The sequence below is a fragment of the Emydura macquarii genome, unplaced genomic scaffold (assembly GCF_026122565.2).
Source record: "Emydura macquarii macquarii isolate MOO-44397 ecotype Brisbane River unplaced genomic scaffold, CSIRO-AGI_Emac_v2 contig_2292, whole genome shotgun sequence".
In the NCBI taxonomy this organism is placed as follows: domain Eukaryota; kingdom Metazoa; phylum Chordata; order Testudines; family Chelidae; genus Emydura; species Emydura macquarii.
The window spans coordinates 636445-661062 of NW_027132429.1; the positions used below are offsets into that span (position 1 = coordinate 636445).

General features: G+C 52.5%; 1 protein-coding gene across 1 annotated transcript; it reads right to left on the minus strand.

Annotated features, from left to right (window-relative positions):
• Positions 1-12696: 12696 nt before the first annotated feature.
• Positions 12697-15672, minus strand: TNFSF9 (TNF superfamily member 9). The gene is made up of 3 exons (XM_067560345.1): positions 15457-15672; positions 14148-14178; positions 12697-13145 (listed from the first exon to the last, which is right to left on the minus strand). Exons 1-3 carry the CDS (start codon positions 15670-15672, stop codon positions 12697-12699), a joined length of 696 nt encoding a protein of 231 aa, XP_067416446.1.
• Between the last annotated feature and the right edge of the window lie 8946 nt (positions 15673-24618).

Here is a 24618-nt window from a genome sequence, read left to right on the forward strand (position 1 = left end):
GAAGTTCTGGACCAGACTCCCAAGGCGAGCAGAGGAGGGTAAAAAAGCCTAACTGGTTTCAAACCTGAGCTTGATAAGTTTACGGTGAGGACGTTATGCTCAGCTCACCTACAGTGGCGCAGGGCCCGTCAGTGACGGCTGGGGCTGGGACAGTATATGGGGAGGGCTCTGAGTTACTCCAGAGAATTCTTTCCCGAGCATCTGGCTGGTGGATCTCGCCCACGCACTCAGGGTCTAAGCGATGGCCATGTTGAGGGTCAGGAAAGAATCTTCCCCAGCTCAGACTGGCAGAGACACTGGGAGGTTTTTTGCCTTTCTCGGCGGCGTGGGGCACAGGTCAGCTGCTGGTCTGAACTAGAGTAAATGGTGCAGTCTCTGTCACTTGACATCTTTACATCAAGAGTTGAAGGGCCCTTAACTCAGCCAGAGGTTATGGGCCTGTCACGGGAGTGGGCGGGCGAGGTTCTGTGGTCTGCGATGTGCAGGGGGGTCAGACTAGACAATCCTGATGGTTCCTTCTGGCCTTAAAATGTATGTGTTTATGAGCCTGGGGCTCCGAGGTGTTACTGTCATACACCTAATAAATAACGTACAGCTCCCAGCACAATGGGGTCCTACTCCATGACTGGGGCTCCTAGGTAGGTATTTGACTGGCCTGGCTGGTTTGGTTTGGTTTATTTTTGGGGATTTTTTTAATGGATTTGCCAGTTGCCAGAAAAATCATTTAATCCACCAGTTTTCTTTTACGTGGGTCTAAAGATCTGCCTTATTATCACAACACGCTGTGAGATCTAATTTTAAAAGTTTCTGGGTCCGGCTAAAAACACTGCAGTGTTCCATCTTCCATAACTTACGCGATAACAGAGCAAAGCTGTTGAAAATACAGCCGCTGTCTGCCCCGCAACACACAAGTGCACCACGCGCGCGCGCGTGTGTGTGTGTGTGAGAAAAGGTTTGAGGCACTAAAAGTGGCTGTTGAAGGCGGGGGCTTGCAGAGTTGCCTTGTGGTTGGGGTTGCTGTGGGCTTGTCCTAGGGGGGTGAGGTGCTGGGTTTTTTGCATTTCAAAAGTGGTAACCCTAGGTGCTGCCGTAATATACCAGGCATTGATGCTTGGGCTGTGATGTCAGAGTGGCCCGAGTGTTGTCTGGGTCCACCTCTGTCCCAGGACTGGCACATAGCGTGTAAATAAACAAGCTGCGTTAAGTATATAGCTAGAACACATGGTGCACATTTTCCCGTTGGGGAGAGGCATGCCTTGCACAAGTAAAGTGATCATCAAGGGGTTAACTGGGTTACACAGAGTCTTATGGGTTAGCACCATGCTCCTCCCTTGCTTTTCATCCTGGTTAGTTAGAGGGAATCCCCCCCTCCCCCCCGCCACACCCACACGGCTGTGATGTGGTTCAACAAAGCAGCGGGTGCCCAGCCTGCAGTTCCCATGCACGGTCCCGTCCAGCCCTCATCTTCTATGACATTGAACAACTGGGCACTATTTTTGCGCAAATGAGATTAGAGATAAGGACGAAGAAAGTGTAATTGTTCCACTGCGTCCGTGGCAGTGACCGAGTGCTGGACATGGTGTCTAGTGGTTAGAGCAAGGGGGCTGGGGACCAGGATGCCCAGGTTCCATTCCCAGCTCTGGGAGGAGAATGGGATAGAACGGGTGGGGGCTGGGAGCCAGGACTCCTGGGTTCCATTGTGGGAGGGCAGCGCTGGAGTTTTACACACTCAGGAGCCCTGTCTCAAAGCTGCGAGGGCGGGCAAAAGATCTTCACAGGCGGCGCACGTGCTACCTGTGGCCGCGGTGCTGCGTCCTGGAGACTGTGGTAGTTGCCCACGGCTGCGTGGCAGCCCGATGAGGGTTTTGCAGTTCTCCCAGGGCCTCCCCCTGTCAGGCAGGTGGCTGCGTCGCTCACGTTATCAGCTCCGTAGATTGGCCCGGTGCACACTGCGTTCCGCCATGCAGAAGCACCTGCAGAGGGGTTAGCGAGGCTGAGGTTGGCAAAGCACCACTTCACCTGGCACAGCAAGGGAGCCGGGGAGCCCTGTCCACCTCCCAGCCCCAGGCCACTTGCTCCAGGGGAGGCAGGTGTCAGGAGTCTGAACTCCTTAGTTCTCTTCCTGGCTCTGGAGAGGAGTCAGGGGGTGGTGCTGGAAGGCAGGACCCTTGGGTTCTATTCTTAGCTCTGCCAGTGCTTCACTAAGGGCAAGTCCCTGCCTGGCTGTGTGCCTCAGTTTCCTCATTTGTTAAGCTGGAGTGATAACACCTGCCCCACTGGGAAGGCGCAGGATTATTCCTTTTTTTTTTCTTTTTAGGTGCTCTCTGCCTCTCAACTGAGCCAGGCGCCAGCTGTCCATGTCACGTGGGATCTCCGCGTCAAGGAAGAGAAGCAACGCCAGTTTCTGAAGGATTGATAAGGCTGCCTGGGGTCTGTTGTACTCTGGTCTCAATGCCTCTGGTTACCGGCTGAGCAGGGAGCAGTGTATATGGCTGGCCAGCCCGGGGGGGGGCAGGTACCACAAAGGGAAAGGATGGTGCAGTGGTTAGGGTATTCACCTGCCTCTTTGGAGATGTGGGTTTGAGTCACACTTGTTGGGTGAGTCACGTCATGGCTCTGTGCCTCGGTTTCCCCCTCCATAAAGCAGGGGTAATACCCTGGCCCTGCAGCACTGCCAGCTGTTTTAATAGCAAGGTGCAGGGCATGAGAGGTGTTGATTGTTTGTTTTTATTTTCTTGCGCATACACTGCACCAGCTCTGACCTCAGCTTCCTCTGTCTCTAAATAGGCCAGGGCCTAGCGGCACGCACCTGAGACATGGCCTGATGGGCAGAGATAAGCACGGCCGCTACGTCATTAGCCCCGCTGATAAAAGCCCCTGGACCTACTTGTTCTGAGAATCCCGACCGCAGCCCTGGGGTCAGATCCGGGGATGGAATTTTGCTTGTGCTATTTTTTCACCCAAAAGCCCCTCTCTCCTCCCCCTCTTTCCTACTTCCCTGGCCTTCTGAGAACGGCTTCCTCTGCCGTGCACCCACCTCAGCAGAACCCCGGCAGTACCATCAGAACCGGAGGTTCACTGCCTGGCTCGCTGCCGGCTAGATTTGCTGCAGCAAATGGCTGGTTTGAAATAGACACAGGGGCTAATTGGGGTTGTGGGGAGAGGGAAAATATGAGATTTAGCCGAACTGGAAAGGAGGGAGTGATTGTAGTGGGTGGGAGCCAGGGGTGCTGGGAGTCAGGACCCCTGGGTTCTATCCCCAGCTGTGGCAGGGAAGTGGGGGTCTAGTGGTTAGAGCAGGGGGCTGGAAGTCAGGACTCGTGGGTTCTATTCCCAGAGGTTGGAGGGAGCTAGAACAACATTAAGAGATTCATTCAAGTGTCTGAACAGGAGAGATGCTTCTCAACCCTCTGCCCCAGGATGTGGAGTGACAATGGAGGCAGCCAGTCAGATGTGAGATAAAAAGCCTGACATCATCAGAACACCTCCCCAGTAGGGTAGGTAATAACGGCTGGCTTGGCAGTAGGTGACTATGTCTCCCTCGTATGGTGGTGCCTGGTAACTACAAGAGCCTGATCTTTGGAGCACCCTAAAAGGGGTAACCCCAGAGGCTCAAGCACCCCTGTGCTTTGTCCCTGAAAGGTTCCTAGTTAAATCCCTGCTCAGGGCAGCTACTTGATTTAGGGCTGGATCTGCAAAGGGACTTTACAATGCCTAGCAAATCACAGGAAGAGCATGGCACTCTGCAAGTCCTGAGTTAGGTGCCTAGGCCCCCTACACACTGCGTGGGGAGAAAGGAGCACCTAAGAATGTGATTCCCAAAAGCCAGCATGCCGGGGGGGCGGCTGCCTAAACTCACCAGTGGGAGATGCTGAGTGGGGGGTGGGGTGTCCTAGCTCCCTAAATTAGTGGTTCTCACACTTTTTATACTGGGGATCCCTTTTCTCACAGCAAGTCTCTGAGTGTGACCCCCCCCCCCTCGTAAATTAAAAATACCTTTTTTTATATTTCATACTATTTTAAATGCTAAGTGTGTACCTCTGCTGTTTACATTGAATTGACCGTTTCTCGCCGCTTTTCAATTAAGACAAAAACACATTATTGAATTTTTGTTCTAAGCCAAAAAGTTCTTGGTTTAATAGTTACAGTTTAATACTGGGGGGGACGGGGGGGAGTGTGTGCAAAGAAACTTTGTCAATGTCCCTTTTCACAGGAGATTTTGCGCCCCATTGCCAGCCTTCCTTCTGCCCTGCTGTTGGCGGCGGCTCGGCCTTCAGAGCTGGGCAGCTCACGCCCCCCACATAATACGCTCATGACCCCCTGAGGGGTGGTGACCCCCAGTTTGAGAACCCCGCCCTAAATCCTGGCTGCAGGGGGGCCTCTCACTCTGCTAGCAATCCCCCCCCCCCCCAAGGAGTCCCTGATCCGGAGTCCCACACCTCAGCTGCCTAAATGGTTTCTTGTGAGAACAAATTAGACCTTGGCTCCATGAAACGCAGACTGCAGCCACGCTGCGATGGGGAGTGGGGAAAGGCTCCGGCAGCGGGGAAAGGCTCTGGCACAGGGGATGCTAAAAATGCCAGTGCCGACGGGAGAGGCCCTGCCTGCGTAGAGAGCCCTGGAGGGCACATTCCGGTACATCTTTACACATCTAAGCAGTGCCTCGCCACCTGCGCTGCTATTTATACCCGTGCTGGCTGAGAAGGCAGTGGACGGGCTCTATGCCGCACGCTGCCCTTCGTGTAGACGGACCCTGAGGCTCCGGCTTCACAAAACAGCTGGAGGAGAAAGCGAGGGCCAGGCTGGTGCTTTTGGCCCAGTGGTTTCAACACTCCCCTGGGGTGTAGCAGACGCAGGTTCAATTTCCCCCCCCATCTGCCCGAGAAGGTCTTTGAACAAGGATCTTCCATTTCTCACACGAACCACCGAGCTACAGGATTTTCTGATGTGGGGTTTCCCGCCATCTCTCCTGTTGACGCAGTCCCACTTTGGTGCCCGAGTTTTTTTCTGCCAAGGACCCCCTGTGGCAGCTGACGGACTGTCCCAGACCCCTGGCATCTGCAGCGCTACCAGAATGCCTCTGCCAGCGTGGGAAGGCCCCCGCCAGCAAGCCCTCGCCCGCACGGTGTGTGCGAGGTCACGTCGTTTGAAGAACAGCATCAGAAGTGCCGGAACGCTGTTCCAACACACGCTGGGCCTGGCTCAAGGGAACGGAGCCCTGCATAACCCACGGCTGACTCCCACCCAGAGGTCTGGGGACCCCCGCTTTGGGAACCACTGGATTAAATAGCTAAAGAGTCATTGGGCCAGAAAGAGAACAGGAGACTGAGAATGAGTCTCTAGCCGGTGGTCTGGGCACCCAGGTGGGGGGTCATGAGCTGGGATCTGCCTCTGGCCAGATACCGAGCAGGCCCTGGGCTAGTAGGCAGTCTCTGAGCACACCTGCCAGATCGGGCCCCCTGGCAAGCTAGGGGGAGGAGCACGGATCTTGCCCCAGTTGGGAAGATTCAGTGGGAGCAGGGCAGGAGCCCTGATGGTGAGGGGGGGGCTCCCGGCTACTCCAGTCCCGGCTCCTTGCGGAGAGGAACCAGTTTCCCCACCTTGCATCTTACAGCCTCCACCCCAGGAGCTGGGAAACCGCTGTGCTCCAAGTTCACCCACAAGGGAGATCCCCCACCTTCTAGCGCATAACTGCCCCTCCCAAGGACTCCCCCCCCCCCCCCAGTGCTGCCCTTTGTTGTTCAATCAGCTGAACGCCTGATCTTGCATCTTCATTTCTCAGCCTTCTTAGACGTTTATTGTGTATTTATCACCTCCCATATTTACCATCCGGCCTGGAACAGGTGATTGACCCTGCTCCAAAATGCAGAGGGGAATAGTTCAGGTCCCTCTACGTTGCCCATCTCCAAAGCGGATTGAAAAGAGAAAAACAACCCGTTGCGGGGGGAATTGTCCGAATGATCGTTTTGTGGCACTGGAAACCGGCCCAGGTTTTGTTTCTTTTTGGTTTTTCTGCCGCCGTTTCCACGTCTGCCCTGGTGCGCTTGAAACGTTTCAGAATCACAGCTCGGCGTTAATGTTTACGTTTTCAAATTTTTGTCAAGCAAGGGGGGAAAAAAACAAACAAACAGGATCTGAGAAAAAGTAAAAAAAGAGATTTAAAAAAAATAAGCCGTGAAGGGATTGGGGGGGGGGGGGGGGGGAAAACATAGTAAAAGGCTAATTGTTTTTCATTTCAGACTTCCCTCCTTCCCCCACCCAAAGCCAGGGTGGGGGGGAAATTCCAGAACCTTTTAATCAGAAAAGCCACTTTTTAACACTGAGCCATTTGAACCATTTCCGACCCATTCGCCGCCTGGCCCTGTAATCGCTCCCCGCGGGCTGAGCCAAAGGGATGCGACTTTTGCACCAAGGTCCTAGACGTTATTAAAGCCGTGTGTTCACTTCTGCATCCTCAGCCTATTCCCTGGCCTGCCCAGGAAGTGATGTTCTGGAGAGCAGAACAGACGGAAGGCGTCTGCCCGGTCCATAGCCCAAGTCAGACAAAACCGGCTGCCGGCTCCGTCTCAGGACGCTGGGGCAGTGTTATGCAATCGTGCAGGGTTGCTGTCAAAAGGTGCCGGGGGGGGTCGAGTCCCAACTCATGGCCTTTAGAGCTGAGTGCTGTGTGTGCCTCAGTTTCCCCCATATGTTATGCATGTATTTCAGTGATGGGACCCAGACACAGGACTGGGGAGGGGCTAGGAGACGGGTCTGGGGGGTGGCTGGCTGGAAGCGCCCAGTCCCCTGTGAGGAGCCAGGGGCGTAGGGCCCAAGAGAGGGGCTCCGAAACGCTCCAGGTGGTCGCTGCTGTGACTCCCAATTAAGTGGCTGACAGAGTTTTTCTGCGCTGTGGTCCTGAGAACTAATAAACGCTTCTGACGCCCAGGCTGGCCGTGAATCGCTGCTGACTGCAAGGCAGGTGCATGGGGCATGGCAGAGCTCCCCGGGGTCCCATCCCTGGCGGCCCACAGGGGGAGTTCAGGCAGAGCAGGGCCGCTGAACCGCCGAGGCCAGGGTCAGAAGGCGGCTGCACTGCTGTGGGGAGATCCGAGGAGGGGCAGACTCCAGTCACTAGAGTCCTGTCTGGCTGCGCCCCGAGGGGATCCAGACCACAGTCCCTGCAGGACTCCAGCACAGCTTCTCTCACACTCAGCTCTTTTGCTCCCATCCCTACAGCACCCGCTCTTTGGAGGGGCCAGGGCTGGCGTAGCTGGGAGCTCTCCATGCATCTCGTGACCCTGCAGTATTCCCAACACTATGAGCACAAGTCACTCTTACAGGGAAGTAGGACAACAACCCTGATCCAAGACCCCAGACCGCCACCCCGTCAGTGAAAGCAGAATTTCCTCTCTGAGCAGTCAGCAGCACTAGTAGACTGCTTATCCCTGTGGCGCCCTGTCACTAGAGGGCAGCGTTGCTCCCCCAGAGCCATTGCCTGGCTGTGGCCTGCCGAGACCTGGACGCCCACGCATCCGGGAACGTCGGGGGAAGAGATTCTAAACCGTTCAGCCCCCGTGTCCTCTCCCTCTTTGCCACCGTTCCTGGCATCACGGCAGCGCTTCGAGGGCCCTGGGACGAGCACAATGCCCATCGGCCCAGGCATGGGCGGCAGGTGACGCCTGCCTTTGGAAGGATGGGCTGGGGGGCACTGGCGCTCGGCCTGCGGCACCGCCCCTTCCCTGGTGTCCCACCTACGCTCCACCCACACAGCGCCCTTGGGCTCTGCCCTCCTCCCCAGCCGGCCACTCATGCCTCTTTGCCCCCTCCCATGAAGCCCCCTGCCCGCCGCTTGTGCCTCTCGGAGGTGAGGGCAAAGAGATGCGAGCGGCCGGCAGGGAGGGAGCCAAGTGGGGCCTGGAGCCGAGCAAGGCTGCAGAAGCAGGAGCCTCCCTAAACCTATTATACCCGCCGCCCATGGTCCCAGGCGCAGCACAGACACATGGCATGAAGAGCTTACAGGCTGAAGAGACAAGGGCATGAATTGTTCTCCCTCTTCAGATAGGGAAACTGAGGCACAGAGCGGGGCAGCGACTTGCCCCAGGGAGCGAAGCCAGGAGTCTTGCAGCCGAGGTCATTCATCACACAGGGAGGGAAAGGAGAAAAGCCAGGGGCCAGATGCCTACCTGAGGCACTCACCCTCTCACTGCTGGGGATGTGGTTAGCTTTGTGTAGGCTGCTGTGTAGATTTCCCTTGTTGTTGTTTGGGAGGGAGCGAGGAGGTGGTGGCGGTGACGCAAAGAGACGGCGAGGGAGGCCTGCAGCCTTGAACTCACGTCAGTTTCCAGCCGAGCGGCTGGAAGGATGCGCACATCGAGCACCGTGACCGCGTCGGCGGCCGCTTTTGCATCCCTGCAGCGTGGAGAGCTCCCCTGTGACGGATCAGCTGGGGCCTGATGTCACGCCCATGAGCTGAGATGCCAAGGGCCCCAGGCTGCGCTGTGCCATGATGAGCCAATTCCAAGCTGGCTGGGGCTGGAGGGGGACACATAGCCTAGGCCATGGTTGTCACTGCTCAGAAATGATTAGAAGCAGTTCAGCATCCACCAGCCCCTCCAGGGAACAGCCGTTCACCACCGTGGCATGTCTCAGCAAGAGGACAGAGTAGATCCTTTGATAGGGACAGTTTCCTGCCCACCTCTAGGTGGCTAGCTGAAGTCAAGGCTGGATGGACCAGGGAGGGACAACATCCCCCCTCTTATAAGCCCTCTTCCTGGGACGTGGTGGTATATGTTGGCAGGGGACAGCTGGCCGGATTAGCACTGAGGTTGAATCAAGCCCAAGAATGAACACACGAGTGATCCAGGACCTTCTGCAAAGGATTCATAAAATCCCATCCAGAGGCAGGTTCTCTTTCGAGAGGTCCACGTGAGGTGGATCAGCTGTCTGGGCTCACTTCCAACTCAACAGGGTGCTTCACGTTTCCAGAGCACCACCGATTCAGGAGCAGCAAGAAGATGCTCATGGTGAGATGCTCTCACTTCTCCCCAGCGGGAGATCCTGCCAGGAGATAGGGAAGGTTCTCCTGTTCCGTGTCACTTGGAATTGGGTTGCGAGTAGATTTCCAGCCCGTAACTTGAGAAATGTCCTGCATTCTCACCCACCCAAAGCCGCCTTGTTGAGTAACCTCCTATGGATGGACCATAGTCTGCAGAAGAGAAGAATGAGGGAGGATTTGACAGCAGCCTTTAACTACCTGAAAGGGGGTTCCAGGCAGGATGGAGCTAGGCTGTTCTCAGTGGTGGCAGATGACAGAACAAGGAGCAATGGTCTCAAGTTGCAGTTGGGAAGGTCTAGGTTGGATATTAGGAAAAACTTTTTCACTAGGAGGGTGGTGAAGCACTGGAATGGGTTACCTAGGGAGGTGGTGGAATCTCCATCCTTAGAGGTTTTTAAGGTGTGGCTTGACAAAGCCCTGGCTGGGATGATTTAGTTGGGGTTGGTCCTGCTTTGAGCAGGGGATTGGACTAGATACCTCCTGAGGTCCCTTCCACCCCGCATATTCTATGAATCATACAGGACCAGCTACTCTGGAAATTCACTCAAGTTTTATTGAAGGACAAAACCTCCGGAAGGTTGGGAGAAGTCGCCATGGGACAGATTCTGCTCTTTTACACCAGGGTAACTCTGGAGTGACTCCACAGAATTGCACTAAGATAACAAAAACAAATCTGGGCCTTCTTTCAAAGGCTGGGTGAGTGGATGACGGCAGGGCAATGGCCTCCTATTGAAGTTAACTCTGTCACTTACCTTGGTGCTGTCGCACCAGCATTTTCAGCAGTAGGCGCTGAATTTAGCAGCCACCTGTAAAAATCGGGGCCATGCTGTCCCAATGTTCAGGACCCACCATCCAACTGAGATCACCTCTTAAAAGCAAGGCTTAAGATCTATCAGGTTGGGGATGTGGAAGCGAAGGTACCAGTGGAAACTTGGGCCATGCAACAAAACTTACAAAGCCACGTAGCCTCCATCTCCTTCGCTACGGGTTTATAGTTCTTTAGATCCAAGGCCAAGCTGAATTGCGACTGAGCCCTGGGGCATAGTGGAGAAAGGCTGGGTTAGACAGCTTGGCTTTTTGCAAAGGATGAAAGATCTGCCAGATAATGAGCACAGAAAAGCAGATTCTGATCTGATTTAACTCACATTCCTCCTTCCAACAGTGTGACTGGAGAGTTGGCCCCAAAGGGCTCAAAGAAACCAGATTCAAAAAATACAGCGCAAGTTAATGCAGACTCTTGAGTATAAATATTTTATTATTTATGGACAAGTCCATTTTAACTGGTGTATCAAAATAAATAAGCAATTTAAAGTGCATACTAAATATATATTACATATATTCCAGAAGTGTTTTTACAAAACAAGTTAGAGCATATATGACAATTACACACCTGAGATTTAGCTCTTCTCATGCTAAACATAGTTCAGGTTTCATTTAAATAAATGAGAACAAGTTCTTTCCAGCCACCAGAGAACAAGTGTCCCTAAAATCAGAGGTTCTCTGCCTAGGAGGTTACACACTTGAACACTCTTTAGGATTAGATCAAAGGGAATCCCTGGATTATCTTTGTAAAGGATGGCAAAGGTTAAGAAACTACTCCTCTTAACTCATGAATGAATGAGTTTATTTTAGTATTTGTGGATTATCCCACCAGTTGGAAATCAAAATGTACTGCTAATAAATACTTAAAATGTATATTCATATATTAAATATACCCCAGTATGGAGGAAGAATATACACACATCTGAATGTCAGATAAGCTTTCACAGACGATGGGTTTTTAGTATTAAAAACACGCAGGTCTGGAACCACTGCTTCACCCGATGGGTTCTGGAGAGCAGCGGTGCAGCAGAATAGGAGGGGCGCAATGGAAGTCTTTATTCCAGAAGTGTAAAGTCCCTGCAGCCCTAGTTAAAGTCAAGGTGAGCTGCAGATCCTTATCTCCTCTAAAAAAAAGACCAGGGCCCCAGTAATTTATGAGCCAGCATTGTTAACTTTCTGCTTGTGGAATAGTGCCTTACTGTGAGTAATGCTAGTGCAGTGATAGAACTGGGCCTTTGATTAATGCAGTTTGAAGTCAAGTTATTGCATCAGTGTGATTACAGAGTTACCAGTCCCAAGCATTCAAAATTAATCACAAATCAGGTCACACAAAAATCATGAGCTTGGCTAAAAAAAAAACCCATGAGATTTTAAAGGTATATTAATAAAATTGGAATTCTTTTTATTTGCCTTCTGGATTTTGCATCTTTAGGAGCCACTTTTTTCAGCATTTCTCCATAAATGAGGGCTAGAATTGATATTTTTAGATGATACCTGAGACTCTGCTGCATTCATCTGACTCCAGACTTTGGGGCTTTACGAAAAGGACTAAATATCGCAAGACTCCTGATAAAGTCATGAAAGTTGGCAACTTTATATCTGCTCATTTAAGCCTCTCAAAATCGCTTTAAATAATCGCAGTCAGCTTCAATCAATCAAGAGGACTCCTGTGAAGGCGGTTGTGACCCCTGCCTCAGTGACTATCAGGGATGAATGAAATGCTTTTTAAAATAATCCCATTTACGCTGTTTACATGTCACTCGGATTGTACAGTGGAAACCAGCTAGTCAATTTCCATTTTGAGCTAACACCACAGCCAGGAAATGGAAATTGACTAGACAATGTGCTGGTGAGTAAGACCCAATTTTAGGAGCATTGCAGATTGTTTAATTGTAAACCAGCTCTTTTCAGTTAAGTTTCAAATAGAGGCATTTTCATAAGTGTATTTTTAGTAGTAATTTTTTGGGGGGCAGGGGGGGACGGGGAGCACCACAGATTCTGACAATATCCCCTTTAAGAAACCTGATCACCAGAAATATAGAACGCAAAATATAGTTATTAGGCATACACCCTCTTGTAACAAATCTATCGCCTTTTAGGGCTTCATGGTGGCAAGCTCAGATAGATCACAGACCTTCCTGCTCCAGAAGAACAGGCCTCAATCTATTTCTACTAAAAGAGAATCTCCAGTACCTTTTAGCAATATAGGCACTATGACATGCGGCTGAGCAGTTGCAGTGCCAGCCAGTAGAGGTCAATGCCTAAACCACACCGATCAGCACCATACACTAGCTGCCATAATGCCCAATGGATAGTGAAATACCACATCCAGAAATGCTTGAATATCATAATGCTGCCAATCACATGAATTACTGCATCTGTATTAAGGCTGCTGTCTGCTTCAGTGGAAATATGTGTCTGTCCTTGTCAATATTTAGAGCAACCCACACGCTCAAACAAAAAAGAGGCAGCACCATTCACTCAGTCTCCCAGTTGCTTACAATAAATTACAGAACGACAAAGAAACACAATAATAAATATCACGGGTTGCTAAAACCAGACCCACACCAGTTCTCTGGTGCCACAAGTGCGCCACAGTGTGGTTTTTTCCATTTCAGTCCTGTTTCGAATGGAAACCCGCCGTCACCACTAGACGGTATCGTGCTGCTCCCCCGGCTAGCAACGCACCATGTCTTCCCGGTGTCCGCTGCTGATTGTTGCCCTTGCGAGGGGGAGATCTATGGCACAGCCCCCTCCAGGACCTGTAACAGAGAGTCCGAGAGAACCAAAGGCGAGACAGTGACGTCCGCTCCCGCAGCGAAGGCCCATTCTCCCAGCTATTGGACGGTTGGCTCAGCAGAACGAGGCAGCCTAAAGAGGCCAAAGAAATTGTCCTTTTTGTTGGTTTGTTCCAGGTGCCAGTCATCATCATCCTTTCCATTAGATTTCAACTTCACAAAGAGAAAGTCACCTTTTTTCAGCGGTCGGAGGACCGCCGAGAACTTGGACATGCTGTCTTCTGACTTGGAGGACAAGTGCAGGGAGACAGTCAGAACAGGGATTTCGGTGTTTCCGGATTTCTGGTTGATGACCAGATTGATTGTTCTCTCCTTGGTGCAGTTACGAACAGTGCATGTCACAGCAAGCTGCGCATAGATAAAATAGAGGCCGCCGACCTTCACCTCCAGCTCGTCATAGTCCTTGTGGTAGTTGAAATTGGAGCTGAAAATCACTCCATCCACATCAGGGTGATAGTCCCACTTCATTTGCCTGTCATTGGTTAACGCTGCAGAAACAGGGTAGGAGAGAGATGGCGTGTTAGTCACCTCTGAAGAGGAGGGGATAAATATTCTGGGCGATGAATAATTCTATTTATTGCCCAGCCATGTGTCAGGCTTTAGCGGCAGGGGTTGTTGGAGCCCAGGGCTATGAGTTCTAGCTCTGCTGTCTCCAATTCTACAGACAGAAAGTCCTAGACTTATGTCTATCACTGAAATGCAGCCAACTCTGGGGTGGAGCAGAGCAGATTTACGAGGGATTTAGGGAGTAACGTGTCACATCCCTTAAACCATCCACTGTGCCCTAGAATGTAAGAATCGTCTATCTTACGCCTTCCTCCTCCATCACCCTAGTAGCTGAACACCTCACAGTACTCCTGTGACAACCACACAACTGTTTCAGAGAGGAAACAAAAGGGGATCATTTATCCACCAGAAAGTACATCTGTGGTTTAGATCAGCAGAATGCAATTGGAGTTTGAATTTAGTCAAGATGGCCAGGCTTGCAACCTACTCCGGGCACGGGATTTTTGCCTCAGGGAGCACAAGTAGTCAGGAATTTGGTTTGGCACCCCATCCACAACGCAGTGTAACGCTGGCACAGTGGTCTGGGGTTCTGGTTTAGCGGGAAGAGCACCCCTGATTAAATGAACTCTGGTTTAGTTGGATGGGAGAACAGTTAAGTATTGGTCTACCTCCAACCTGCTTAAATCTGCAATATGACAGAGAAAGATTTCACTGCTGTACAAACAGCTTGAGTTTTAAAGTCCCTTTTGATGGGCAGATGGCATGGACCTAGGGGAATTACCCAGCCCATTGGTACCCATCCACAGACAGGCCCCAGTTACATTGCTGGTATACACGAACCAATGTAAACAATTTGTGGGTTTCCCATCCCCTCTCGTTAGGCACAGAGCCTCAAAGGAATTTAGATGCCAGGCTCCCATTTTTCCCCTGCAGGAAAAGAAAAGGATGAGCATCAGGAATGCCAAGTAACTTTAAATACTTACAGTTCGTGGCCAACATCTGGGCACCAACATCCTGAAAAGAGAAAAAGAGGGTGTTTGTTTTTTAAAAAAAGGATGCACTTCACAACAGCTGAGAGATACAAGAACATCCATTTTCTGCAAGGGTCAGACAAGGATACTAATTTCCCACCCACAGAGGCATGGACACTTTACCAAAGAGGGCAGCACAAACTAGATCATGTGAATTAGACCAAACAGATTTAGACTCAGCAGCAAAGGCAGGAGCCGAGTGCATGCAAACTTTTGGGGAAGCTGAGATGCAGAACTTAGCCAAGGTAAAGCCGAGACGTCAGCTTGGAATGAAAAGGACTTTCCAGCGGCCTGAAAGTCATACGCAGTGACATTTCTCAAAAGCAGCCACTGGGGTTTCGAGGCCATTGTTTCCCAGTGACATCCCAGGCCTGGTTTCCAGTTATGCCAGCAGCAGCTGCTCACTTCCGTTTCTGTTGCAAGTACCCAGCGCCACTGGAAGTTGGGCCCTAAGGCGGCAGGTTGGGCACTGGGTTAAACGGAGAATGGTCCCAGTCCAGTATTAGCCCAGCTCGAACCTGCTTAGCTTGCAGGGATTTGCGGCAAAAACCAAAAGCAGATGTTGGCAGCCGACAAAAGATTTAGGGCTTAAACTGAAGAGTCACTTCTCTAAATCATCCCCGGTGCTCTAGAATTTAAGAATCAGCTCTCCCTTCACCTCTAGCACCCGAGCACTTCTCAATATTCCCGTGACACAGGAGAATGGGGAAACCGGCGCACAAAGATGAAGTGACTTGCTCAAGGTCACACAGACCATCAGTGGCAGAGCTGGGAAATCAACTCCAGCCTCCCAATGCGCTGGCCAGCACCCTGCCCTCTCGGCCCCCCTCCCTCAGCATGCAGCGCCCTGGTGGTGAAGAGGTGCAGGGATGGCTGTCCAAACAATCAGTGCAGCTGGGTATTTACCCTTGGAGAGGCCAGAATGGGGCAGGGTGGGGAGCCCGGGCTAAGGTCTGTAGTGGACAGCAGGAGAGGGGGACCAGTGGGGCAGGAGACAGACAGCTAGCCAAGGTGAGACCCTGCCCCTACTAGCTCCACACACAGAGACCCCCGCTCCCCCTCCCATGCATGGTCAGACAAAAAGACCCTCTTCTCCCCAGACAGACAGATTCCTCAGGCGGCCAGGGAGAGACAGGCGAGGGGAAGGAGAGGACGCACAGCCCCCTGCCTCGTGGGAAGGGAGCCAGAAGGGAGCCCCGGCCGCTGGGGCAGACAGACGGAGCCCTCGGCTGGACAGACATCCCCCCCAGCAGCCTCTTACCTCCGCCCTGCTGAGCCCCGCGGGGGCAGTTTCCGGGGTGCCCAGCGGCCGGGCCAGGACCCCCCAGGCCGAGCACAAGGCGAGCCCCAGGATCGCCGCGCCCAGGGCGCACAGCCCGAGCAGCAGGCACCAGTCCAGACCCCGGCAGGGGCAGCGGCGGCGGGCGGCGGCGGGGAGCAGGCTCTCGGGGTCCTGGCTTAGCTGTGAAGCCGTCATGGGGGCGGGCGGGCGGCTCCTCCGAGCAGGGGCTGCCTGGGATGCTCGGCTGCAATGAGCGCCAGCCGCCGGCCCAGGGGCTTTTATAGGCGAGGGCGAAGGGGGCGGGGGGGAGGCGCCGAGCCCGGCCCCGGCGAGCGGGAGCGCGGCTGAGAATTTCCACTGACAGCAGCGGGGACAGGAAAGGAAAGAGGCTTGCGGGGAAAGGAACCCGCTCATCATGGGGAGAGGAGGGGAAGGGGGGAGCGAGAGAGAGAGGGGGGACGGGGGGAGGGAGGTGGCTGGGGGGGAAGGGGCTCCGTGCGATGTGTGGGTCAGGAATGGGGCGAACCTGACCCCAGCCAGGCGGAGGGAAGCGGCGGCTCCTTACGGGGCCGTTCCCAGACCCGGCGCGGTCCCCGCCTGTGACCCGGGCCAGAAACACCTGCCCAGAGGTTTGCAGGTGCCCGGGCGCGGCTGCGCCGTGCGACGCCCCCCCCCCCCCGTAAGGCCCCTCACACTCATCTTCAAAAGGGACGGAGGCGCCCAAGTCCTCTTGGCCGTTGAGGGGATTTAGGCGCTTGCGTGTCTCAATCCCCGCTGGGGGAAAAAAAATGAGATGTAGGGGCCTAAATCACTTGGGCTCTGCTGAACTCCCAGGCTGGCGCAGCTCCTCGCCACTGCCTAAGGTGAACTTCAGATAGCCATGGGGAGGGGGGGGGGGCGCCGGGAGGGCCGGGGGGGGGGGAGGCAGCCGGGAAGGGGGGCGGGCATGGTCAGTGTGATTCGTGGGGGGGTAGCAGAGAACCGGGACAGCAAGAAAGGGGAACTGCAAACTCTCGGGAAATGCCCCAAAGCAGAGACGAGCGACGCGTAACAGTTGGTGGGGCGGGGGGGGGGGGGCACAATTGAAGCGATCTGGGGTGCGGCAGGGTTCAGGGCAGGGCATACAAACCCTGGCAGAAATCGGGGGTGCGGGGGCGGCACATGCCTCCACATGCCCCTTCCCCTCCCAGCCGTCGCCGCTGCCCCTAACGGCTGTGCTGGCTTTTGTGGCCTGACAGGGCTGGGCGGTAGCGACCGACCCCTGGGGCTGTCTACACCAGCTCGGAACACGAGTCCGGCTCTAGCCAGGCTCCCTGCCCGGCACGGGTGAGACCCCGCCACGCCGGGCTGCCCCTCACTTGTGCTAAGGCAGAGGCACCCCCCAGCCTAGACCTCGGGCACCGCGACTCCCCAGCCTCCCCAGCTCTAACCACTAGACCCCACTTCCCTCCCGCAGCTGGCAGCTGAACTCAGGCACGCCGGCTCCCAGCCCCCCCCCTGCTCTGACCACTCATCCCCCCTCCCCTCCCAGATCCCTGGATAGAACCCAGGAGTACTGGCTCCCAGACGCGCCCCCTTCCAACCACTAGACCCCACTCCCCTCATAGAACTGGAACTGGAACCCAGGAGTCCTGACTCCCCCCCCCCATTTTAACCACGGCACCCCATGCGGAGAGATGCGGGCCTCTCCTGAACGCAAGAGATTTGCCCGCTCTCCTCCCCCCACCCCCATTTCTGGAGCTAAATCCGTCAGCGAGCCGTGGAGGCACAGCTGTGCGCAGCGAGACGCCGGGTTCTGCTGCGAGCGTGGAAAGCGGAGCGCGTGGAGGAGCGGGGGTGTGAAGTGTGAAGCGGCTGTGTCTGGAGCAGCGCATCAGTGGAACACCCCGCTGCAGGCGGCAGCCCCGGGCGCTGCACCATGAGGAAAGCAATTCTTCTTCTGAGTGTGCCATGGGGCTCCCGGATGCATCACTTCTCAGCACAGCCGGGCTGCAAATTGGATCTGCTGGAAGGATCTGCTGAGCTGGGAGCATTACATCCTGTATGCAATGATTTCCACCCTCGCTTAATAATCCCCAGGCAGGGTGAAAGCCAGAGAGGGATGTGGAACCCACCCTGGTCAGTGCCCTCTTTGCCTGCTCCACAAAGGGTGGGGGTTTGCTACAGCCCCAAATTGGGGTCAGGAAAAATTATTATGTTTATTTATTAGGTGTCTTATGGTAATGTCTGGGCACCCCAGGCATGGACCAGGATCCCACTGTGCTAGCTTCTGTACATTACTATTTATTTGGTGTATTACGGTAGCACCCATTGTGCTAGGTGCTGTACAGACACAGAACAAAAAGATGGCTCAGGCACAGAAGGGAGCGTGTAATACACACTGAGCCATAGGCTGCACGTGTGTGTGTCGCTCTGGACATCACTGGTGTGGGGAAGTGTGGTGTACCGTTAAGGGCTGAGCTTCCCAGCCAGAGAGCTGGGTGGGCTCTGTGAATCTCCTGTTATGCACAGCCAGTTGGAATGGGAAGCAGAATAAAGCAGAGCTCTTGCAAAGCATGGTATGTGATTGGCTGGTTGAACTCCACAGCTGATTCAGTCCTTGGTATGGCCAGGCTGTCAAAAGTGTCGCCAGCAAAGCTCTGGTCTAGAATATGAGCCCTGTGCCTGAGGGATGGATCCTCGGGTTTTCATTCATCTGCCTGAAAGCGTCCACCAATGTCAGCCGCCGCAGTGTTGCCATCCCTTCTTATAACTGGTGCTTTTCAGAAAGTTCCAGCTCCTGGAGTCCTGTGAATATGGGATAATCTCAGCTTCCCTTTAACAAATGAAAAGGACCTTTCCCAGTCATGCTGGATGTGGAGACATGAAAGCCAGGCCTGAAGGCCACATGCTCAGAAAGCAGAAGGCAAATAAAAAGAACCCAAAATGTCTTTTAAAAAAAAATCCACCCCAAATCTCATCGTTTTTAAGCCAGCTGAATGGCCTGACTTGATTTTTGGCCATCTGGCTTGGGCAACACGCAGACACCAGTGTCTCTCTGGATCCAGGATTTCAGTTCAACCTCATACACAAAATGTGGAGTCAGGTCCAGATTTGAACCCTCTCCGCCAAAAAAAATAGTTTGAGGGGGGCCTTTGAGGTCTGGAAATTGTTTGGGGCCCAATGCTCGTTAAAAGAGGAGTCTATTGGCACCTAGAATCTAAGGCCCAGACTTCCAGGCTTGGAGCTTGAGAACCTTTGAGGATCTGAGCCTCAGGAACTAAACTGTGACTCAACAAGCCCCTTTAAGCCATGGGAGCATAAAGGAGCCTTAAAGTGGGTGGAAATAACTCCCTTAAAGTGGTAGGGGGCGCTGTTCTGTAGGGGGTTGTGGGGTGCTAAGTGAATTAAGATCAACTGAATTAAGGCATTTTAATTCTGAATAAGAGCATTCACACACGGATTTAATGCAGTTCATAGATTCTAAGGCCTGAAGAAACCATTAAGATTATCTAGTCTGATGAGGTTCAACAAGGACAAGTGCAGAGTCCTGCACTTAGGATGGAAGCATCCCAGGCACTGCTACAGACTGGGGACCGACGAGCTAGGCAGCAGTTCTGCAGAAAAGGACCTGGGGGTAACAGTGGATAAGAAGCTGGATATGAGTCAGCAGTGTGCCCTGGTTGCCAAGAAGGCTAACAACATATTGGGCTGCATCAGTAGGAGCATTGCCAGCAGATCACAGGAAGTGATTATTCCCCTCTATTCGGCATTGGTGTGGTCGCATTTGGAGTATTGTGTCCAGTTTTGGGCCCCCCACTACAGGAAGGATGTGGAGAAGTTGGAGAGAGTGCAGCGGAGGGCAACAAAAATTATTAGGGGGCTGGAGCACAAGACTTATGAGGAGAGGCTGAGGGAACTGGGCTTGTTTAGTCTGCAGAAGAGAAGAATGAGGGGGGATTTATAGCAGCCTTTAACTACCTGAAAGGGGGTTCCAGGGAGGATGGAGCTAGGCTGTTCTCAGTGGTGGCAGATGACAGAACAAGGAGCAATGGTCTTAAGTTGCAGTGGGGGAGGTCTAGGTTGAACATTAGGAAAAAGCTTTCCCTAGGAGGGTGGTGAAGCACTGGAATGGGTTACCTAGGGAGGTGGTGGAATCTCCATCTTTAGAAGTTTTTAAGCTGCGGCTTGACAAAGCCCTGGCTGGGATGATTGAGCTGAGGTTAGTCCTGCTTTGAGCAGGGGGTTGGACTAGATACCTCCTGAGGTCCCTTCCAACTCTATGATTCTATGATCTCCTGGACAACACAGGCCATAGAATTTGCCCAAAATATTCCTAGAGCAGATCTTTTAGAAAAAATTCCAATCTTGGTTTAAAAATTATCAGTGATGGAGAATCCACCAGGACCCTTGGTAAGTTGTTCCAGGGGTTAATTATTCTCACCATTTAAAATTTGCACCTTATTTCCAGTCTGAATTTGTCTAGCTTCAACTTCCAACCTTTGGACTGTGTTAGACCTGGCTCTGTCAGATTGAAGAGCTCATTATTACATTTTTGTTCCTCATGTAGATACCTATAGACTGTAATCAAGTTGCCTCTTAACCGTCTCTTTTTTAAGCCAAATAGATCAGGCTCTTTGCGTCTTTCACTATAAAGCAGGTTTTCGAATTCTTTAGTCATTCTCGTGGCTCTTCTTTGATCCTTCTCCAATCTAACAACATCCTTCCTGAATTGTGGGCACCAGAACTGGACACGGGATTCCTGCAATGTCGCACCAGTGCCAGATACAGAGGTAAAATAACCTCGCTACTCCGATTTAAGGTTCCCCTGTTTACACATCACATTAGCCCTTTTGGTCACAGCATTGCACTGGGAGCTCTTGTTCATCTGATTATGCACCATGACCCCCAAATCTTTGTCAGGTTCACAGCTTCCCAGGATAGAGGCTGGCACGGTCTAAGTCAGAGTTTCTCAACCTGTGGTACGCGTACCCCTGGGGGTACATGAAACACAGGCAGGGGGTACGTGGCAAAAAAACAATTCAAGGGAGACAGGCAGCAGCCACCGGCTTCTTGGGACACCAGGCGGCAGCCGCCGTCTTGGGCAGCAGCCGCTGGCTTTTTTGGAATCCAGGTGGCAGCCGCCCGCATCCCACCCAGTCCCAGCTCCCAGGTGGGAGCCCGGCAGCAGCCTCTTGCGCTCTGAGAGCTGGGCTCGCAACTGGGTGGCTGCCATCCATGCCCTGACTCTGAGCCAAGAGACAGCCTCCCGCACCGTGGCTTGAAGATGGGCAGCAGCTGCCTGCCGCCTGCCCACATCCTCGGGTCCCAGCCTGCGTGGAAGCCTCCTCCGCCCCAGCTTGGGTTGGGTGGCAGTCGCCCACCTCCTGGGCTGGCAGCCAAGCAGAAGCCGCCTCCCCTCCCCGGCTCAAAGCCCTATGCCCAGAAAGCCAGGCGGAGAGCCCAGCAGCTTGCCCAGTCCTGGAGCCTGGCTCTACCCGCAGGCTTACTTGTCAATTTCACTGAGCAGTGAAATTGACAGCTATGACAGCCCCAGATTTTACCAGTATAAAAATCTGAAGAGGGGCCCACACAGTGTGATTTGCCCCAGGCCTGCACCCCCCTAGGGATGGCCATGGGGAGCGCTGCCATCCACTCTGGTGGGCCGCTAGTGCCTGCCCGTACCTCACAAGTTCCCACCTGTGTGAGGAGAACACCACGTGACCCCCGCCGTCAGGCCATAGTGACTGGCTGGCCTTGAGCTTTGCTCCTATATGGAGGAAGGGGAGGAGGAAGGAGGGGAGAAACAGCAGGGGTTTGTGATCTGCCACAGCCACACAGCACTGCAGAACTCAGCACTCTCCTGCTTTACAAGAAATACAGTCGTCCAGCGGTAAAGGGGGAAAAGTTTGTATTTCTCAGAGTGGAAAACTGAGTGTTGGATACTTATTAACATTTTCAGAAGTTAGGGGGTACTTGCTACTTAAAAGGTTGAGAAACCCTGGTCTAAGTATGGCCTACATTCTGTGCTCCTAGGCGAATACATTTACATTTAGCCAAAGTAAAATACATATTGTTTGTTTGCACTCAGTTTACGAAACCATCCAGATCGCTCTGAATGAGCGACCGGTCTTCTTCATTATTTACCACTCCTCCAATCTTTGTGTCATCTGCACAGTTTGTCAGTGATGATTGTATGATTTCTTCCAGGTCATTAATAAAACGTTCAATGACATAGGGCCAAGAACTGGAAACAGACCAGCTTGATGAAGATTCCCTGTTTACAGTTACATTTTGAGACCTGTCAGTTAGCCAATTTTCAATCCATTGACTGTGGGCCGTGTTAATTTTATATAGTTCTGGTTTTTTTAATCAAAATGTCATGCAGCAACTAAGTACGGTATATTACCGTATATTACACGTCAGCACTATTACCTTTAACAAACAACCTCGTAATCTCAACAAGAAAAGATATCGAGTTAGCGTGAAGGGATATGTTTTCCGTAAACCCATGCTGATTTGCATGAACTACATTACAGTCATTTAGTTCTTTAGTAATCGAGTCCTGTCTCAGCCTTTCCATTATCTTGAACTAATCCACTTAAAAGTTAATTTGGATTAATTTTCCCGAGTGTCCCCATATAAACAAGCCCTTAGAATTTCTCCCATTGCAAAAGGGGGGAGTCTCTCCAGCTGGTGTGGGACTGATATCAGGGCTCTGTGCAAACCTAGCACTTAGCAGGAGGGGAGCAGATAAGGAGCAGAGAATCCTAGAATCGTAGGACTGGACAGGACCTCGAGAGGTCATCTAGTCCAGTCCGCTCCACTCATGGCCGGACCATGCTTCCCAAGGGCCAAATGCAGGCAGGGGGAGGCAGAGCGTAACTTAGAGCTGCACCATGGCATTTAGGGCCTAACAGGCCATAGTACGTCAGGCCAAATCTACCATGATACCATTTGTTATTTGCCTGGGTTGTGCGTGGTTTACACCCACCCAGATTCCACCTCACGGCTTTCCTTTCAGACAGCGCGGGTGAACGCTTGGTCTCCAAGAACACTATGGAAAAACTGCGTCTCGGCCCCCGGTGTCTTGTGTGTATTGCTCTTGCCGGGTTCCTGGCTGGCTAGATTTTCGTCAGCTCTCCTAGCCTGGCCCGGTCTGCTAAGTACTTGAATGGGAGACTGCCAGGGAAACTCAGAGCGGTCGGGGGAGCAGAGTGAAAGGCTCAGTAGGGGGGTGCCTCCCCTTGCAGTCAGTGCTGAGGCCAACGTCCCAGCACAGTGTTAGGGGATGCCATGCTGCAGGGAGATGGGCAGGGAAGCCAAGGTCTTGCCCACTCATGTTCATTAACCTCAGTGTTCTGTCCCAATTCCAACATGGGACATTCAATTCTGCTGCCCCACATTTCGTCCCGTGGTTACATGAGATACAAGATCCTTCTCTTTTCCCGTTCTGAACTGTTGAGACGTGTTGCTGTGTGCTGCCGAGGAGCTGCCATGCCCCACCCTAGAGGTGGCTGCCTTTCAGCATTAGATGAATGATCCCTGTTCACACGCGCTGCATGGCTGTCAGCCAGTGGCTGTGCCCCACCCCAGAGGCAACTGCAATTTTAGTAGTAGGCAAAGCATTCAACAGCCCTTTGGGCTGAGAGGAGAAACAGAAGTGAAAACTATTTCAGCAACAGAACTGCACCTTAATTTAAAAAAAAAAATCAGAATTACCAATTAAAAGGCTTTGGGGTTTATTTGTTAAGTGAACTTCAAAAAACGAAGATCTGACAGAGAAGCCCTGCTCGTCTATTTTAAGCTCTGTGGAGAACAAAGCTGCTGAATTATTATCTCTGCTTATGACTCACACAAACAATGAGGGTTTCCGGTAGCTCGCTGGCTGTGCTGACCTAGCTGCAGAGCAGAGCAACAAGTGGATTTTCTGAGGTGACTGAAGCAAGCAGAGCTATTTCCACTATTGATTATTTGTATTACCATAGCAGCTAGCAGCCTCAGTCATGGCCCTGCACCTCACTATACTAGGAACATTATTAGATGTACTTCGTTAGCATCTAGGTACACTAGTCATTTATCTGGATCCGATTGTGCTGGGTGCTGCACGTTATTTATTAGGTGTATTATGGTAGCTTTTAGGAACCCCCATCATGGACCAGGACTACTATGCTAGGTGCTGTACGAACGCAGAACAGAAAGAGGGTCCCTATCCCAGTTAGCTGACAATCTATAGGGCAAGAAACAATGGTGGATGCAGGCAAGGAAACAATGGGGCAATCATTAAGCCTCCAGGTAGCTTCTTATGTAATGGGCAGTCACCCAGAGTGGATGTGACCTACAGGCACATCCATCAAAGGGACCCGGTGCTATCTTATGTCAAATAGAGCAGTAAAATGCAACGCCTAACCACAACAGCCAGCTACGATTTCAGGAGCAGGCTAGAGTAGATACGATTTTTAAATCCCATTGAGGAGCAGAGCCCGTGTCTTTAATAAAAAGGTCATGGGAAAGTACGAGTGATGATCCACGTCACATGCTGGGCTGTGTTTCATCTTGCGAGTTACACGGGTCCGAAACATCAATTTATCCATCATGCTCAGTTGGCCTTTTTTTCATCTGCAGACAGCAGCAACCAGAAGCGCCTGTTGGCGCTGATCTAACGCACGGCAGTCAGATCGTGTGAGTAAAAGGTGCTGCCCGGGAGCGTCGCACGATTGAAATATGAGTGACATATGACCTATTTATCGGAAATGCTGCAAAACGCTACTTTACCTCTTCAAGATGTTGATCATTCTCAGGGTACATGGCCCTCGTATAGATTAGCGTGCATGAAATGTTGGACGAGCCGAACCGAGTGCATTTAGAAATCAACCAAATGCAGATGCACCGGAAGCAGATTTCATTCGTTGTAGCCCCAGGGACCCCTGTTGGCCCGTCAGAGGCAACATGAAATGAACTTGTTCTGTCTCGCTGGGTGGAGGGCTGGATCTAGTGGGCTTGGTTATAGGAAGGCATTATCAGCATGGAAGCCCTTGAATAGCCACATTTATCTGTTTCTTGTGAGGAAATATACCAAGGCTGTGCTGGGGCAGCGTGACATTACTACACAAGTGCCGAGCAGGGAATCTAACACTGACACGCGCACGTCACACCTGGACT

Bases quoted from the DNA above. Each gene is read 5' to 3' on its own strand.
- TNFSF9 (XM_067560345.1), bottom strand. From the start codon at position 15,672: ATGACGGCTTCACAGCTAAGCCAGGACCCCGAGAGCCTGCTCCCCGCC. The intron at 14,179-15,456 runs GTAAGAGGCTGC...TTCTCTTTTCAG, and splicing joins CGGGGCTCAGCAGGGCGGAG to GATGTTGGTGCCCAGATGTT. The intron at 13,146-14,147 runs GTAAGTATTTAA...CTGTTTCTGCAG, and splicing joins CCAGATGTTGGCCACGAACT to CGTTAACCAATGACAGGCAA.